This window comes from Excalfactoria chinensis, chromosome 5 (assembly GCF_039878825.1).
Source record: "Excalfactoria chinensis isolate bCotChi1 chromosome 5, bCotChi1.hap2, whole genome shotgun sequence".
Taxonomy (NCBI): Eukaryota; Metazoa; Chordata; class Aves; order Galliformes; family Phasianidae; genus Excalfactoria; species Excalfactoria chinensis.
This window is the reverse complement of record NC_092829.1, coordinates 14,516,208-14,535,962: the sequence shown is the minus strand read 5'-3', so window position 1 is coordinate 14,535,962 and position 19,755 is coordinate 14,516,208. Positions and strand designations below refer to the sequence as shown.

The following is a 19,755-nucleotide window of genomic DNA, read 5'->3' as shown; positions in this document are numbered from 1 at the left end:
CAGCAGCAGCACAGTTAATTGTACCTTTTTTAATTTCAAGATCCCCCAAAGCATGTCTCTAGATTGAATGTTGGACGACTTTCTTTCATGTTTAGCTGTCTCCTCGCTCTATCGTTTCCATGGTAACATCTCTGAAACATTGCTCCTTTCTGAGGAGGTGAAATGTAAAGTAGCTGGAATATTTGAGTGTTTAAATGTATAAATGAAAACAACAAAAAGATGGTGGAGTGAGTCAGACATGACAGGTAAGTGACACCCACAGTAGCTATTAAACTGGGCTACGGTGTAGTGCTCTCCTTGCTGTACTCCCACTGCAAGCCAAAAAGAGCAGCCAGCTCAGAGCTGGGCTGAACCTGAGCTGCCCAGGTTCTGAGAGGCAGCTGAGCACACTTAACAACCAAAGCCAACCCAAATAGTTTGCTGCCAGCCTTTGCAAGGAGCCAGGAAGGAACTTAATTTGTAGGAGCTCTGCACTTATTATTTGCCAGTGAAAAATATTCAGAATTACTAACTGTCTTGGTGATTGCCAGTGATGTCTGTTAGGAAGTTAATATGGAAGTACTGTAAAAAGAATGAATGCCAATGCTTGAAGTTTGCCTTGACTGTGAATTTTCAGTAACCATAACAAATGTCAGTCATCTGGGTTTGGAGGAGAATGTGATGCGTATTTCAGTTTTTGTAAACACAAATGATGCTCTCGTGGAGAACATTCTTCTTAAAGTACAGCAGCTACAGCTGTCTCTCTTGTCTGCTACACCTTTTCAAATTCACACTACAAGAACTGCTCTTCAGAAGTGGAGGTAGTGTTGCTCATGTCCCCGTTTCAGCTCTTTTCACTTGCCCTTCCAACCCACTTTGATTAATGATCCTTCTGTCTGCTGTGGCAGAGCGCTGTGCCTAACCCATTTGCTCAGAAGTTTCTTGTCATTCTTATTGTACCGAAGCTCTCCTCTCCCTTCTTTCCCTGAAATGCCCCCTTAGACAAACACCTTTCACTTTACTCTTCTGAACTTGGGCTCTGAACCAGCCTTCTCTGTTCTCCCCTCTCTCGTCTGATCATAATGGGGGCAAATTAATCCTCCTTTCTTATCCTTTCCACAGAAGATACATGAAACAGCAAAGAAATAAATGACCTGAATTCTTCATACAAAACACTCCATTGAGCACCGTTCCTGCTCACTTGATTTTTCTGATTGCCATTCCCTCCAGACTGTCATTTTGTATGATTTTATACGCCGAATTTATCTTCCCAGGGCAAGGTTGTTTTCTTCCTACTTGTCTATGATTTCTACCGGCTTCACAGAAATAAACAGTAAGAATATTGTCCCCTTCCTTGATTGACAGCTACAATTTCTCTTAGCTTTAACATAATGGGTTTTCAATAGAACAAATTTTCCTTTTTGAAAAATCTGCAATCAGATGAGGGGAACAATTCCCAGAACTCTCCAAGCTCTGCTCAGTCACAGCGTTAAAAAAAGATGTCAGCCAAAGTAGGAGGTGTAAATTTTCTTAATGTTATTCACCATCATTTTATTTTAAAAGCTTTGATAGGCAGTCAAACAGCAATTTCAGTATCAAGATGGATATAAAGTTTAAGAGCAAGCCCACTCAACATTAGGGAGAGCTGAATACTGCCTTAGCAAAAGAGAATGAACAGGACAACCTCTCAGAGTTCCTTCAAACGTATGTTCCACCAGTCTCCAAATAAAGATGGTTCTCACCTTTTCAATATTGGAGTTTCAAGGACATCAGTTGCCAGGGCATAAGTTCCTGCACTTGCTTGCATAGAGTCAGGAGTCTGCAGCTGTTTTTCTCCACAGTCACTGGGGATGAATGCTTGTATTTCTTTCCTTAATGATTTTGATATATTAATCTAATGAGGGAAAAGAGCTGCCCTGTTGAATCTTTCTCAGCTACCCCAACAGGACTTGCACTGAACCTCTTCAGCCTCTAGGCTTTCAAACATTTGAGGTTTTTTTGTGTGTGAGAATTATCTGCAGCTTTCTCCTGTGTATTCATAAGATCAGAGCAGTCTGTGGTTTGGGCTAGAAACATATAGCTGCGGTCATTTCTCCTCTCTGCAATGAATCAATTTTTGCTTAGTTAATGATTCTTCTCAGTCAGAGAGACTAGCAAAGGGGTTTGAAAACAGATCCCACTGGGTATGAAAGCTGCAGAAAAGTGTAGTGGTTGTGGTGAGGGAAGGTGTCTCTTCAGTAATTGATTTGAATTTCACCATACTTCACAGACATATTAAAATTTTCCAGAAAGAAAACAAATGGAGAACATTTTGCAGAACTGAATTTAGTTTCTTTATATGGGAGCGGAACGCGATTATGGAGGGCAAATGAAACGTGTTCTGTAGTGATGGAAGAGAGTGCTGCAGCCAACCTGCAGAGCTTTAAGCGCTTAGAATCACTCATGTTCAGCATGATGCCACCTAACTAGATTCCTCAGTTATCGTTAAGCACAGTAAAATTTCCCCATGCCTCTGAGAACAGTCTTTGGAATCAATAATAGGCTCAAACTCAGGGAGCTTAAGGGGAGACTTGAAGAGGAGGAAGTGCTGTTTACAGAAAGTGGAACGAATTCTGTAAAAAAAATTTATACTGCACCTAGAAGATCAGGATATGGGGTCAAAGTCATGTGGAGCAGAAGAGAAAATAGGGGAAGCAGAGAAATAGGCTAAGAGAAAGCAAGCATGAGAGCAGAGAGGAACAGAAATTCACTCTCAAGATGTAAAACCAGCAAAGTCAACTGAGGCTCAGATTCAGTGGAGGTAGAAAGCCTGAGAAACTGAGAAAGACAGAAATGGTATGTGTTTAAGGAAGGATGCGCTGTGTAAGAGAGTCCCTGTAATTTAAGCTACAGTTTGATACGGCTTTATGCATGTGCCAGAGTTCTTCACATTTGGCAAGCAGTTAAACAAATGCCTTATATCCCTGAAAATCTAGTGGGCGTTAAATGTAGATGCTATGATTAATTTGGAGGGCTTGGATGATGCAGATTTAAGGAGACAAATACTGATATTTTTTAAAGGAACTGTTTTAAAGCTAGATATTGATCAAAACCATATAGGCAGAACAACAACAGATTGAATCCTACTGATATGCACAATGTATTTCTTCCTCTTAACAGAAGATGGTATGTTCTGCCTTCATTTGAGGGGTGGTGTGACTGGCAGCTGACATCCTCACCCTGTTCATGTGCAGCCCAGCCTCTATTCCCATGTTTCTTTCAGTCTTTGCCCCCTGAGAAGCTTAGTATTGGATCTAAGGTGGCAGGAAGAGGAACAAAATCTTTTCTACTTGTGAGACATCTTTGTCTGAGGTATGAATAGAGCCAATGCATGTAAATTACAATGTGTTAACAGCATATGTAGGACATCAGTAGTCAAGAAATTTTATTTCGTTGTATCTTGAAATGAATCACATTGAGAGTGTAGATCTGGTTGCTATATTTTATTCTTCTTGTATAGCAACATTTTATATAACAGCACTTCCTGGACTTCTGTGAGGTTGCCTATGGCAGGTTCAAGGAACTCTTGATTGTAGCTTCCCAGCATGTTGCAGGAGAATCCCCTATTACTGATAAATGAAACTCTCAAGTAAGGTCTGGGTGAATGTGTGGCTGCTAGCTAAGTGTTCACTGTGAGGTGTAACCACTAATGCTCACCTGAAAGAGAAAGTAGCATTATTGCAAGTTATTAAAGAAAAATCAGCAGTAGGAAAGATATAGAAGATATAAAGATATAAAAGCACAAGGGAGAATTTGGGTAAGTTAAAACATTATAGTGCAAGATTGACATCTTCTTTATGGCATTTAAATTCCAATTCAAGGTTAAGTTATTTATAACCTTGGAAGCAAAATAAAAGTCTGAGCAAAACTACAGAAATAACTCAGTATTAAAAAAAACCTTCTGTCTCTGAAGCATGGAACAGTTAAACATGACAACACAATGACAACTGCACAGTGGAACTGGAAAATGGATGGGAGATTAAAATATGAAAATGAGTGAAAAAATGCTGAGGACATCACCACACAAACGACTCTTCTGATGGGTAGTACAGCTGGAGCTCCTCTCTTAATCCACAAAGAGTTTCAATTTAGAGTACATTCATTGCAGAGACTCTGGAAGAACCCTCAGTGCTGATCCCAACATGAGATCTGCTTTGTAAACGTCAAGTTTGGTTCAGCAAAGCACCTTTTTCTAGATTTTAAAGAACCATCCACGTATACCTGCTTAATGTATGGCGACCTGAGTTAAAGTTCAACATTAAAATATTGATACGCTAACGTTTGCTTTCTGCAAGCTTATTTATCAAGTTCTTTCCTGGAGACCAGGTCCTAAACAAACATAGGACTGCTCCCTTCTTGACAGGAGGGTGGTTACAGACAGCATCAAATTAAGTTTCCCTCACTGTTTCCCTTCTATGAAACACTTTGGCCAAACACCAGAAGCAGGATCACAGTTGTCTCACTCACCGACTCCTTTTCCTCTCATCTTAGTTTTTGTGGCTTAAAGGAGATTTTCTGGTATTTTTTTGCAGGAACACTGTTAGCTTTTCTTTGATTCTACCTCTTGATCTTGGGGATACTGGAATGATATGGGTATCTTGGTTTTATCAGCTGGAAAAACTGGTCTTGCTTAGGCTCCAAGGGCTGGCTGGGCGTCTATCACGAACGATCACTTGCCAAACCTCAGGGCTTCTCAGCTGATGCAGTCTCAGCTCTTCTGTGTGACAGTCTTCATGGCCAACTAAAAGCATCTCTGTTTCCAGCTACCCTGCTGTGCTGCTGCTGCTATCGCTACTCCTTTTAGGGGGTGCCATAGAGAATGCATCCAAGCGTTACGCTTTTCCTTTGACTCTCAGCAGCACCAATATTTTCTCCTTAGATGAGCTGATTTCATGAATCTCCTGTGAGACTCTTTGCTAATTCAAAGCCTTTTGGCTGTTACTCAGTTCAAGATACTAATTGTGCTTGAGATGAAAAACAAGCAAACTTGGCAGATAGGTACCGCTAGCATTAGTCTGTGCTTTCAGTGACATGTTTTACCACGAGACATACATAAAGTTAAATTATAACAACAGTGAGCACGATGATAAAGGCAGTTTCTTGTGTCTTACTCAGCATTTTCAAATTTCAGATTGCTAATGAAAAGACCCCAACTGAATTTTACAGTTTTTCTTGTTGCACTAAGAGCCAAAAAAACATTTTCAGATTTAAAAAATGAATGTAAATGAATATAATATCACCTGATCCACAAAGCTTTTCCTTTTTTTGCCCCGACATTATCACCACTCTCTCACACATGTCTCAAATCAGAAGAAAGTGTTGCGCTATCATTCCAGTAATTACCTCCATCTGAATGTCCTGAATGTGCTCCAGGAGCCCAGTTTATTCTCACCCAGGTGTGGGAGCTGCCAGCTGTTGGGGAGGGGGGAGGCGGTAATCTAGTCTCAATTGTGTAGCACGCTTCTCTTTGAGACATCCCATACTTTTTATAGGAAGCACCAAAGTACAAGTAATTTGGAAATGCTTTCCTTGAAGTTTAGCATTCAAGAGCAATTTTGAGGCTGCCTTGTGATCACCAGACTGATTAAAAATGCTAATCAGGAGCCTGTATGATTAGGAGATTAGTACAGTCTGAACTTTGATCTGCCTCATTTGTGTACTCAGAGAGAGAAGAGACGCACACAGTCACTCTGAGAACTGCTTTCATAGGTAGCAGTTTTCTTTTGTGTAAAACATTCACAAAAGATCTCTTTTTTTTTTCTTGCTTTTTTTTCCCTCTTTCTTGCTTTCAGTTCCTCAAGGGATGGCCCCAGGATTTCTATAATCATTACCTATAAAACAGATTCCTTTTCACAGCCGGAAAAGTGCAAACAGCCCTCATCCAGAAAGGCAATATGGCATTTGCATTCCTGTAACTGACCATGTGCTTTGATTTCATCCATGTGATTTTCACAGGACCCGACAGATTTAATGAAAATCCCTCACATGTGAAACTCAGGACCTCTAACAATACTTCAGTTCCGTGCTCCTTGTGTAGATCCCATAGACACAAATATCTGGAAGTCACGGTATTACCTCCAGACCCAAATTTACCTCAATTCCAGACAAACTAATCATTTCATGCCTTAACATTTGTAACTCTTGATATCAGGAGTGCTGTGACTTACATACAGCGTAAAAGAAAATATCCTCAGTATAAAGAGCAAGAGAATAAACCTGGTAAACACAAAAGTCACAGGCAACCTCAGTCAGACGTAACTACCAGAACAGCCTCTCCAAAGCCCACAGCTCTGCCCTGCCTTATCACTGAAGCAGATAATGAGCTTATGATAAGTGGCTACTGAGAAAACACTGAATCTCTGCAGTGCCTTTCAGTTGTCACAACCTTGCTATTGCTGGATATAATCTTTATGCAGAAGACTAGCTCATGTCAGCACCTCAGCTCTTATTAACTACCGAGTAAGTGGATGGCAGATTGGTGACCACACTGCCATTTCAAGCAGAAGGGGAGGCCTGAGTAAAGACATGATAAAAAGCCACATGAAGAATTAGTGCTCAGGCATCATGATGGCTGTTAGAAGCTGCAGTAGCATCTAACCATGCAGTGTTATCTCTGCTCACACGCCAACTAAACACTACAGCGGAGCATGAAGGTCTTTGATGAACAAATGTATTCTATAATTGTCCTGAGCTAGAATGCATGCAAGTGAGCAACGAGGCTCAGGCAGCTGCTTCCCTGCCTGTCCAGCCCGAGCAGTCCCTTTGCACCGAGGCACGTGGGCAGGAGCCTGGAGTTACCACACATCGTGGTGTGCGGTGCAGCACTGAGTCCCGACTGCTTCTCACTGTTGCAGCAGTAGTTTGTAAGCAAAAAAAAAAAAACCAAAGCAAAAGACCACCACACTCATTTGAGGAGGAAAGGGAAACGCAGAGGATTAAGGATATTCTATGCGTGACGATTTGGTTGTTTGTTTTGGCAGGGTATTTTTATTGGCATTTCAGTTGTGACATCAATAGAAATAACGCCAGATAGGAAACATTCCACGTTGCGAACTACAAGGCCAGAGATCCCGGGGGACACGCGGTGCGCTGCCCCCTCGGCTCCAACGGCCGCGGTGAGACGGCGCGACCCCGAGCCCACCCCGTCACTCACGGCAGCCGCTCCCCCCACCCCGCCACGGGGAAAGGATTAATTTGGCCAGTCGATGCCCCGCCCCTCCCTGGGGAAGCCGGGGGGTGTTGCGCGTTGCCATGGGCATCCACGGAGCGCCCAGAAAGTTGCCGGGGAGGGGCGGGCCGGGCCGGGCACACGAGGGAGCGGTAATCTGCTGCGGTTGAGCGTCCGTTCGGCGTCGCTGCGAGAGCGCGGGGGGCGGCTAGTCCCGAGGCGGCGGTTGCTGCGCCCCGTCGGTGCCGAGGGGTAAAAGGAGGGAGAGACGGAGGAAGGAAAGGACTCCGCTTTCAACTTGGCCGGGCTGGCATGAGTGCCGCCGCCGTCGCCGGGCGCTGACTCGCAGCCGGCTGCGGGGCGCTCGCCGCGCCGCTTCCTCCGCCGCCGGCCATGGTGCGTGCGGGCAGCGGGGCTCAGCCCGGCCCCTGAGAGCGCCGCCTCGCCCCCCCCCGCCGGGCCGCCTTCCCGCCCGCCTCCACCTGCCGCCCTGCTTCTCCGGGCACCGGCTGAGCCCCGCGCTGCCGCCTGCCCGCCATGGAGTCGTCCGCGGGGAGGCGGCGGGACTGAGCCCCGCACGCAGCGAGCCGCCGGCCGGCCCCGCGCCGCCCATGGAGCTGGACGGAGCGCCGCTCGCCCGCCCGAAGACCATGCTGCTGCTGCTGAGGAAAGTTCGCAAGCGGCGGGAGATGCTGCTGCAGCAGCTGGCCTTCATCTGCGCCATCCTCTTCTTCGTCTGGTGCATGTCCAGCCTGCTCTCCAGGCGGGGTGAGTGCTGGAGCGGCGGGTCGGGGAGCGGTGCCGGCCCGGCGGGGCGCGGGGCTTCGGGTCGGCACCGAGCGGGGACCGCCCCCTGCCCGCCGCGCCGACCTGCAGCCGCTCCGGCCGCCTCTGGTCCCCGGGCAGCTCCGGGCCGCCTCTCGTTGGTAACCTGTGGCTGTACACCTCCGTCAGCTGCAACAGCTGCTTCTCTCCATCTTTTCCCATAAGTGACGGTCTGGGATTGACAGAACGTTCTGTATGATAGGAAAGGAACGGTGCTGGCCTCGTAATTTAGGGAGAGCGTCCTTTATACAAGTGACTTACTGGTAAACCGATAGTCTATGGCGTTGTGCCCAGTGTTTTTCTGCTTGTTTGTTTCTTTTGTTGCGGTCTTGTTTGTTTGTTTTTCTGCCTGCTGGCACATCTGGGGCTGTCAATGTGCAACTGGAGGCTCCCTTCTTCCACTCTGCCTTGCATCCCCCTAGATAGGAAAGTGAAGGTTACCGGGGCACTGCATACAGCTTCCTAGGTAGGTCTGCCAGCGTTTCCTGAGAATTTAAGAACAAAATCAAATGAAGCCCAGATCCCATCTGTGTTGTAATTAGAATAGATCACCTGCTTCAAGCTGAGGTTGAAATGTGCGCTTTAGGAAGGAGAAACAAAAATCTAGTGGAACTTTTCATGCTTTCTAAGGCCCCTGTGCTCACATTGTTACCTGTGATGTTTGAGGTACGTGGGGGGCTTGTTGCCATCCTAGATAGGATAGCTTAGAGCTATGGATATCAGCTGTATTAGCATATAGCTTGTCTTACAACTTCAAACGTTTTATTAAACTGGGGTTTCACAGTGTAGTCCTGCCTTAATTACAACTGTGTATCTGTCATGCTTATGACTTGTTTTTTCTTGCAGCAGCTAGATATTTTCATAAATGGGCTGGTTTGTGAAGGCAGCTTGGTTGGGGTCTAGTTGTGTTTACGTGGGCTGAGGTTTTAGTTGCAGATGAAAGGTTTCCAGATGTTTTTTGGTCTTGCGTGAAAAAAATGCCATGACTAATGAAAGTTTTTAATCTCCTTGGTTATCAACTAAATCCCCGATAACCTGATTTTTGTTGGTACACTCCATCAGGTAGAGGGTTTTTTTTCAGCCTGCTAATTTGCTGTATATTATATCCATAAACACTGACCATCTGTTCTGTGAGTTTCTTATAGTTGTTGCAGCAGACTATTTCAGCAAGTATTTTACCCAGACTAACTTTCCAAGCTAGATTTTCTAGCAAGAGTTACTGTAGCAAACCATGAGCGTTCTGAGTATCAATTCTAAGATCAAGCATGGAATATTTTTGTTACTATACTATTTGATATAGATGTGGTTGAAACGGAAGCGATTTATTTAAGAGAATCTCTACTTCCTTTGGTTATTATGGCCATGTACCCTGCATTATCACAGGTGCATCTTATGCACTGTATTCAGTAAGTTCCGCGGAGGCTGTTTCTGGAATATGAGCTCAGACTAAACCTCCCCTGATTTCTAAACGAGTTTTGTTTTTCTTACTTCTTGATGGGTTTTACAGTGTTGTTTTTTATTTTCCTCAACAAATCCTGCAGGGATTGATATTACCAAGTACACTCTATGCTAAAAAGGCCGGCCCCTTGGTTTGGATTAAGCAGAAATATATCTGGAACTTGAAAATATGCATTTATATTTTGGATAGGTCAGTGATGTAGTATCTGCAAATGCAGATGACTAAATGAAAATGTGAACATTATTCATGTCAGCATGTCAGCATAGCTGGGCTGGTTTCAGATATGTAAGTGTTGAGTTTCACAGGTACAGGTTTCAACTTTTGCTTGCTGCAGAATTATTTTGCTGCTATGGGTCACAGCCAGGTACTCTGATAGCCAGAACATGCTGACAGCTCAGATGGAGACCTTCATAGCTAGTTTTACCCTTGGTAGCAGGGAGCACCAGGCATACTTGTGTTGGCATGTGCCAGAGGTACACTCTTGTTTTGCAGTGTTCACTTTACTGATACTGATGGTCTGCCTGTGGTCTTGGCTAGTGGGGAACATGAAGTCCTGTTAAGATGATGGAGGAAAATCTTGGTGACAGTAGATATAACCTCTTTCTATTTCATATAGGCCAAGAATCAAGTATTGCAGACACACGTGCTTCATCAGAGACGTGGAGGAATAGAATATTGATGGCATTACCTAATGGGACACATGAAGGAAAGAACTGTACGGAGCCAGGTAAGAAAAGGAAACTTTGTGATGTATTGTAAGCTCTTGAGATGTGTTGTGCTGTGCAAAATTAGTATTCAGATGTAAGTATGTTTGGGGGCATTATGAGACATCAGTAGACAGTTCCTCAATTTTTGTTTCTTCATTTTGCCTGCCTAGCTGAGCTATGCATATTACAGTGGTAATGAGAGGTGCATTATTCTTGAAACTGGGTAAAATGTGCAGTGTTTGAGATCTCATCTGAGCAAAGTAGCTTGTACTTGTTGCCATTATAAATTGAATCATGTTTTGCTGGTTTAGTGATGAACTGTGTATTCAGAGTGGGAATTCACACTTTATGGAGGGATATGATGAGGTAAGTAATGTGGAAACCCTGGATCCCCTTCTACTTCAAAATATCTGTTCTGGCTGGAGGATAATTGATTGAGAGCAGGGATAGATGACACATTTTAATATCTGTGTTAGTCCACAACACTTTCATCTTCCCATCTGTCTTTCCAGTGTGTATTTCCTTTCTCTCTCTCCTTGCCTTTCTGTGGTTTATGGTGTGTGGGAGCTGAGACATTTTGCCAATGGCACTAGCCAAATTAATTTAAAGTTCAGATTTATTTATTTATTTATTGCAATATGATTCTTTGGTCAAGTCGGGAATGACAGCAGAGACTGTGCTTTATTGCAAAGAGTGACAGCACAAGTTCAAGGGTACTGTCAGCCTCTGGCACTGACGAGTTTGGAGCAGCACTTCCCCCTTTCGTTCATGTGTTTGTTATAGTACTGGTAGAGACTGAGGATTGCTACTGTGCATATGCATTATGAGAGGAGTGGGGTGACGTTGCTCAATGTATGTGGATCTAAAAGCTTTAACTGTATCATCTTGATGTCCACAGGCTTCTCTGTTAAGAGCTTAGTTTGCTGCTGTTTGTACCTGTAACTTATGATACTTTTGATTTACCTGTAAAAGTTGTTCACAGGTGAGAAGAAAATTAACAAAAACCCTTCTGGAAAGATGTAATCATTTTCTGACTAGTTATCAAGACTACGAGTCTTTCTGATTCCTCTGTCATTTTCCTCTGCATATGTAGATGTATCAGCATGATCATGTGTGAACACATACATGGCTGCACACTCAAAGGCAAGCCAACAAAGACCACAGAATTGTGGAAGTTGGGTCAGTGAGACACCCCTCAATGTTCTTGGTGGGAATTTCTACTTCAGGCAAAGGATAATTTACAGTGATAACAGTAAAACTGCTAATGGAAAACATATGCTTGCATATATATATGTTGAAATATTGTTAGCAGTGCTGACTTATCCACATGCTTAGAAGAAAACATAGAATCATAGGATGCATTGGGTTGAAGGGACCTTAAAGGTCATCTAGTTCCAACCTACCTACCATGAGCCAGCTTTTGCTAGATCGGGTTGCCCAAAGCCCTGTGCAATGATTCATCTCCATCCGTTCCTCCAAAACTGTAAGAATAGTTTAAGAATAATTGGATTAAGTAAGTACAGCTGGAACATTTTCATTTGCTTTATGAAATTCGGGTTGTTGAGGTGCACTTTTTTCTTTAACCACAAGAGCTGGGCAGATGGAATCTGGGAGACCCAAACATGCTGTAGAGTGCTGAAGCTTTAAGAAAATTTGTGTTAAACTTGTGATTTCTAGGCACAGCTTTGGAATTAATCTTTTGAATAGGTTTTTCTTCAGTTAGAACCCAGATTTACTGATGGAGCATGTCACAGAATTGAAATTGTGGCACTTTTAGTCACTTCCTGTTATTCCGCAGCTATGTAAATCTTATCTGTCTGTATCTTCCCCCACTGCTGTGGGGATCTGGATGCTTCAAGAGTTGCTAACTGTAAGATGTAAACATCTGAAAATATTTGAAGCTGGTGTTTGTTGGACAGGGATGATTTTGTAAGGACTCTGGTTGGTTTTTGCTCAGTAACTTTTGCAGATATTTTTGTTGTTGTTGTTGCTATGTGGTAGCCAGAGATTGAGATTTCCACTGTAATGAGAAGGTAAATCTGTCGAAAAGGAGCAAACAGCAAAGCTCATTTCTGTGAGAATGCGGCTTGTGTAACTGTGACTACAACTGGGGAAGGCAGTCATGGGAAAGGCTAGGAGACTCAGTCAAGATCACATAGAAGTCTGGTGAGAAAATGTGGGTTTCCAGCTGCAACATTTGAGCTTTCATTCATGCACTTATCCAGAAAACTGCCCTTCACAATTTAATGAAACTCTCAGGAATGTGCTGTCAAAATTTTTGACTGTCTGGACTTTGTGTTTGTTTCTTCTTATTTTTTTGACTCTTAAGAACAGATAGTTAATAAACGTTTATGTTGTATGAATGTAGTGGTCTGTATAGGCTCTGTTATGGGAAGTGCTTATTCTTAGCTACGTCAGCTCTGTATTTCCTTTAAGCTTTAGGGGCCCTACAGATGTATGGTTTTGTATACGGTAGGCAGCAATTTCCTTATGTGAATATTTCTCTGTGTTTTGGATTTAAGAACTTCATACCTCAAGGAATGCGAGTCTTTGCTTGAGAGCCTGTTAATCTTTTGTATCATTGCACTGCAGTTACTCTGCTCCCTTTTTATTAGCTTCCCACACAAGTCTGCAGCTTTACTTCCCTTTTCATAAAGGCTTTCAACAAAGTTAATTTATTTACCACTTCATTCTCTTCTCTTGCTTACGTGCAAATAAAAAGAAATCCCCAGTTGTCAGAAGTTGCAGCTTTAGAAGTTTATAAGACCATGAAAGCTTTCAGTTCATGACAGGGCACTTATCCTTTGTTGAATATGTCTTGGGAGAAAAACTCTGTGAACTTCTTGCAGCAATGTTAGAAGCCTTCGGTTGCTGCTATCTGCTAGGAGCTCATATAGCATACACTGTATGAGATTGTCTCATTTACAGGAGCAGATTGTTTTGTATTGTGTTCTTCTGAAAACATTATTAATGCTTTTGGGATCACTGTATCGGAATAATAATAGTAATGAAAAAAGGTCTTGGCAGTGCTTCTCTAAGTGTGAATCCTGAGGCTGTAACAGAGGAGAGGAAAATACGTACATGAGGGTATGTGTGTGTTTGTGTGTATGTCAAGAAAGAAAGTGGATGGAGAGAATGGAGCAATTTATTTGTTAATAAAGTAGAACTGGGGGATAAAGGTTTTTCTGACATTTGGAGGTTAGAGTGACTGATATTGATGAATATCTTAAAGAATGCTGCACACTTCTACTGATGGTAGGTATTCTGCTCTCATAAGGAGATATAGATGCTACTGATCCATAGCAGCAGCAAAGGAACTGTAAGCAACTTGCAGGAAGGAGACAAAGCATTTGTGAGCACCTGGCCAACCATGGTTCAGTCTGAATTGAGACAGAATTTAGCGTGCCATGTAGCTGTCTTCCATTAAAGATCCTGTCCTGAATCTCCCTGTTTGCGGGAAGCTCCTCTGCTGAGAAAAAATACAGTCACTGGTGCCCAGTGACAGGATGAGGGACAGTGGGCTCAGATTGGAGCACAGGAAGCTCCATATGAACATGAGAAAAAACTTTATTACGTTCACTGGATCCGGCTGCCCAGGGAGGTTGTGGAATCTCCTTCTCTGGAGATATTCAAGACCAATCTGGATACTTTACTGGGCAACCTATTGTAGAGAGCCTGCTTTAGCCTGGAGGTTGTACTAGGTGATCTCCAGAGGTCCCTTCCAACCCCTGTGATTCTTTGATACAGCTCTTAATATTATCCTGGAGCCAGATTAGAGGTTGATGGGAAGGATGTAGAATGCTCTGGGCCGCCAAAATTTCATGAGATTCTATGATTTTTGAATTGTGCATCTTTCGCTTCTTTTGTGTTGAGTAACTCTGGATGACTGTTGTGGATCTCTTTCATTGAGGGAGGCTTTTCTTTATGGCTTTGAAAACTTTTGCTGAGTAAATTTGTGCTGAAGGAGGGGCTCATCCGACCCTGGCTTAGAGATAGGTCAACAGAAAGGGAGAGTTGTTGTCTTTAGCATCTTAATAGATCTCATTAGTTTTCAACCAATTTTTTTATGCTGTATCCAGAGTCTCAGTTCCATCTGCCATCAGCTCACTAGCTTGCAGTGCCATCTGCCCAGCAAGTCTGATTTATACAGCTTCTCTGCTACTGTGGCTCACCTCTTGTTTCAGAATGTTCCCACGATCTCCTTATCGTCCAGAACTTTGAGTAACATTTTGATTGGTTGGGGTGATTTGGTGTTATGGTGTTTCTAACCATGTGACTCCACTGGATGATGTTAGTAATTGATCTTGACTGCTTTCCAGTGTGAATATTTTCAAGTAATGTGTCTTTGTATACAGTACAGAGATCAATGACCTGTTATGAATTAGAAATGTATCAAAATATCACAGAATCACAGAATTATAGGGGTTGGAAGGGACCTCTAGAGATCATCGAGTCCAACCCCCCTGCCAAAGCAGGCTCCCTACACCACGTCGCACAGGTAGGCGTCCAGGCGGGTCTTGAATATCTCCAGAGAAGGAGACTCCACCACCTCCCTGGGCAGCCTGTTCCAGTGCTCCGTCACCCTCACCGTAAAGAAGTTCTTGCGCACATTCGTGCGGAACTTCCTATGCTGGAGTTTCAGCCCATTGCCCCTAGTCCTGTCCCCACGCACTACTGAAAAGAGACCAGCCTCGCCACTATAGCTCCCACACCTCAGGTATTTATAAACCTGGATCAAGTCCCCTCTCAGCCTTCTTTTCTCAAGGCTAAACAGACACAGTTCCCTAAGTCTCTCCTCGTAGGGGAGATGGTCCAGGCCCTTCACCATCTTTGTGGCCCTCCGCTGGACTCTTTCCAAGAGATCCCTGTCTTTTTTGTACTGGGGAGCCCAGAACTGGACACAGTATTCCAGATGAGGCCTCACCAGGGCAGAGTAGAGGGGGAGGATCACCTCCCTTGACCTGCTGGCTACGCTCTTTTTAATGCACCCCAGAATGCCATTGGCCTTTTTGGCTACAAGGGCACACTGCTGGCTCATGGCCAACCTGTCGTCCACCAGGACGCCCAGGTCCCTCTCAGCAGAGCTCCTCTCCAGCAGGTCTTCCCCCAACCTGTACTGGTGTATGCAATTATTTCTACCAAGATGCAAGACTCTACACTTGCTTATGTTAAACCTCATCCGGTTTCTTACTGCCCAGCTCTCCAGCCTGTCCAGGTCTCTCTGAATGGCCGCACAGCCTTCAGGCGTGTCAGCCAATCCTCCCAGCTTCGTGTCATCAGCAAACTTGCTGAGGGTGGCCACTATCCCCTCATCAAGGTCGTTGATGAAGATGTTGAACAAGACTGGACCCAGCACAGACCCCTGGGGGACACCACTAGTCACAGGCCTCCAGCCAGACACCGCACCGCCAACGACAACCCTCTGCACTCTGCCAGTCAGCCAATTCTCGATCCACTTCACCGTCCACTCATCTATCCCATACTTCCTCAGCTTTGTTATAAGGATGTCATGGGGGACCGTATCAAAAGCCTTACTGAAATCAAGGTAGACTACATCTACCGCTCTCCCCCCGTCCACCCAGCTAGTGACATCTTCATAAAAGGCCACCAGGTTGGTCGAGCACGACCTCCCCTTGGTGAACCCATGCTGAGTACTCCTGATAACCTCCTTTTCTCCCAGTTGTCTGGAGATGGCATCCAGCACAAGCTGTTCCATCACCTTCCCTGGGACAGAGGTGAGGCTGACTGGCCTATAATTACCCGGGTCATCCTTCTTGCCCTTTTTGAAGACTGGGGTGACATTGGCCATCCTCCAGTCTTCAGGCACCTCCCCAGTTCTCCAAGACCTTTGAAAAATTACAGAGAGCGGCTTAGCAATAACCTCCGCCAGCTCTCTCAGCACCCGCTGAGAGAGAGAATATACTTCTATTCTATATATAGAGAATAGAATATACTTCTATTACAATCTTCTGACGCTGGTCGGTGAAATTGTCTTGAAACTGGCAGCATCTGCAGGCTTTCCTCTCCATGGTCAGTTCACGAGCTGCATTGATTTTAAGAGGCTGGGGATTTGGTTCCAGCCCGCTCCTCCCATTGTTAGCAGTGGGAAAGGATGAACTGTGGGCTGGGAGAAAGGCAGAGGTTAGCATTTCTGAGTCAGGCTGCCTTTTTTTACTTCAGATTTAAAAGGCACATTGTAGTGAGTCTTTATGTTCTTGCTGCAAGAGAAAACGAATCAGTCATCTATGGTGAAATTAAGTGTGTTTTCCAGCTGCATGGGTGTAACTTGAGTTCAGAGTCAGGATCAAAATTCATTTAGTCTGTGTATATTTCACGCTGCTAGTTATTCAGACCTTGGGGACTCCTGTAGAATATGATGCATTGTAAAGAAATTCTAGATGTCTTTGACATTTCTGCTATGGTACCATAGAGAATACAAGAGCCTGTTACTTTTTCTACAAAAAATCAATGAATAGTGCTCTTGCTGACTAGGGGAGAAAGGACCGACTCCAAGTAGTTTTCCAAAATGATAGAAAAAGCTATTTTTTGTATATTTGTAATCCAGATGTTATAGGTAGCCTTGTTTTCCATCCAATTTATTGTAAAAAGGAGTGCTTAGTTAAGTGCATCATATGCAGGATTTATATATATCATAGTATCATAGTATCATAGTATCGTGCGAGTTGGAAGGGACCTTAGAGATCATCGAGTCCAACTCCCGGGTTTCGAGCCCTCTGTGTAGCGAAGCGGCACTTCTACCCCTGCGCCACAGGGGGGATTCGAACCCGGGCCCTCCAGTGCCGCAGGCAGCAGCTTAAACCACTGCGCCACTGGGGGCACACATATATATGTTTTTTAATTCTAATAGACACCTTAATGTATAATAAACTTTGGATATTAAGTGCTAATCTAAACATACTATGGTTGCTGATGGAATGTCTCATTTTGTGCTATGTTTTGTGTTGTAATGCATGTATGCTAATAAATGTTACATTTAAAGAATGTGCTCCTGATATTCCCCAGATTAAATTTTGTTAGATTTTGTAATGGGGATCAGTGCCTTAGAACCCCATTTCTAAGGTGGTGGTAGTAGTGATTTCATTGTACCCCTTTGTTTCATTAATAAATTGGTAAGCTCGACATGACCTGGCATTTTCATTTTCACTCCTTCCTTATCACTTTATTGTCTATGATGTCTTCCATGTACTTCAGCTGAAAAAGAAGAAAAAGCTGCTGTCTTTGTGTCGTGCATAATTGTTACCGTACCTCACTGTAGTGTTGGATGAAGCAGGTTGAAAAGGCATTGTAAGTCAGCCTTTGTGAGCATTAATCCCTACCCTAGGGATTGACCTAGGACAGAGCCTTTATGAGGATCTGAATTGTTTGATAAATGTTAAAATACATTTTTAAAAGTGACCGAAGAGAAAGAAAAGGTAGCATTTTTTAAATTGGAAATCATAAGTGGGCAGTATCAATGCATTGCTGGCTGTGGATTGTAGCTGATTCCAGGCTGCCTGACATGTCCCATTGCAAGAACTTGCTTGAGTTGCTTGCAATTTTGGCAGACTTAAAATATTTGAAGCCGACAGGGTGAGTGCTTCAGGTAGATTAGTAGTTTAATAGAAAACTTAAGAGAAGTCTGTTTCTATGTGACCAACTTGATACATTTTCTACAGACTTTTTATAAAGACTAAAATAATCCAATACAATGAACAATGCAGCTTAAGAAAATGTTGTTTTCATATTTAAGAACAAACAAGCAGCTCCCATTCTTCCCCTGAAAAATCCTTATGCATTTTAGAAATGTAGTAGGAGAGAGACAATTGTTTGCCACTGATGCAGACATAATTTTGGACAAAAGCTGTCAAAAATATCAGCTTGAAATTCTTCTGATACGCTTCTGAGAGTAACGATAATATCTATATTTACTCCAGTGGTCTGTAGCATTTCTGCTCTCTGCAGTGTTCTGTCTCTGTTCTCTCAGCGTCTCATCCATCTATAGCTTGGACCACACTGTATGGATGATTCATGTGAGACTAGGCAAGCACAGAAGTGCAGGGAATTAGGTTGTAAAAAAGCAGCTGGAGGTGGCAAATAGTCATCACAAGCTGAAAGAGGGATAGAGAAACCTGAGATTTAGAGTTGGGTGGCAGGAAGACTAAGGTTATTCCAAGTTGGAGACTGAAGTTGGAGGATAGGTGAAAGGATGCAAAAACAATTATGGGAGACACTGAATTTTTGGATAATGAGCCATGAGTATCGTGGTGATAGTAGGGCAGAGAGTCTGGCTATGGGAACTAAGAAATAGAGGAAATGGTAAAAGGAGTAACAGAAATGAAAGCACAGTGAGTAGTTTGGGTTGGGCAAGGAGTCCAGAAAGAAAAGCAATGGGAGACTCTAAAAAGAGCTTAATTTGCAGAAGGGCGTGTTTTATGCCTTGTGTTTGACCCATGAAGCTGGAAACATTCACAGTTCATATCCTTTATTATTAGCATTGATTGGATATCAAGGAAGAGCATCTTCATAGCTTGTATTAAGGAAACTATCTAGGTATAAAGTGATGTAGAAAGCCTCACCAAAACCAGGCACTCTTGAACCTCAACTCTGTCTCTGAACCTCCGTGTTGGGTCAAAATTACTGATTTAAAAATATACTTTGGCACAATGTGCAGTTTCATTACAGTAAATTAATTTTAAACTTTGCTCTGTTTTGACAAGAACTCTCAGAATTGAATAATTTTTTCAGAACTTACATAATTTTCTTGTACATTTCTGTCACTGTATTCGTTAATAGATGTGGTTATCCACCTTAGCAGGCTGAAAATATTCCAGGAACCTGCTGACAATTAATCTGGCATCGCTCCTGTTCTACTGAAAGGCAAAACCCTCAGGCAATAAAGAGTGATGGTTTCCTTTATTCTTTAAAGTTGACAGACATTGAAGACATTATAGTAGAAAGTGTATTAGCCTTAGAAAGTGTGAGTCAAGTTCATTCCTGTTGGGACTCTGCTGATAAGCTGAAGTACAGCAGAGCAGGCACTTCAGGTAGAAGGCAGGCTATGTGTCCATCTGCTTCTATTATTATTATTATTTTATTTATTTATTACAACATTGGAGGTGCCAGATTAACAGTTTTAAGCAAATTACTTTCTCTACCCATGACGAAGACAAAGGCCAATATATCTACACCCTTCCAGCATGCAAGATGTTTTAGATTGCCTTTTCAGTTTGCTCTCATAGTTGCTTTTTGGACTATTCTCAGAGGCTGCTGAAAGCTGGTGGCATTACCTCTAGTCACTGTGAGTGCATCTTTAGAATGGTAAGATCTAAAGATTTACAGGTGGTGGAAACTTCTCAGCTTTGGGAGTAGTGCAGTTAAAATGGTTGAAACTACATTTAGAAGCTCAGAAAGACTGAAACGGGAAAATATAGATGTATATTTTAAAATTTGTTGTGAATCAGCTTTGAATTTTGACTTCCTAGGCCAAAACATAGACTCCTGGAGAGAGGCATTTGTGCATTAAGGCAACTTGGAGCACGATGTACACTGACTTACCTCCACTATGTCCTTACAGCCAG

The 19,755-nt window shown here is 43.3% G+C and overlaps 1 protein-coding gene across 1 annotated transcript in view; it reads left to right on the top strand.

The window, feature by feature from the left end:
- The first annotated feature begins 7,182 nt into the window (after positions 1-7,182).
- Positions 7,183-19,755, top strand: part of SLC24A4 (solute carrier family 24 member 4) — an 85,491-nt gene continuing 72,918 nt past the window's right edge. The window contains exons 1-2 of the mRNA XM_072337433.1: positions 7,183-7,954; positions 10,087-10,197. Of these exons, the coding sequence (XP_072193534.1) occupies positions 7,798-7,954; positions 10,087-10,197 (268 nt within the window). The 5' untranslated portion in view covers positions 7,183-7,797. The remainder of the gene's footprint in view (positions 7,955-10,086; positions 10,198-19,755) is intronic.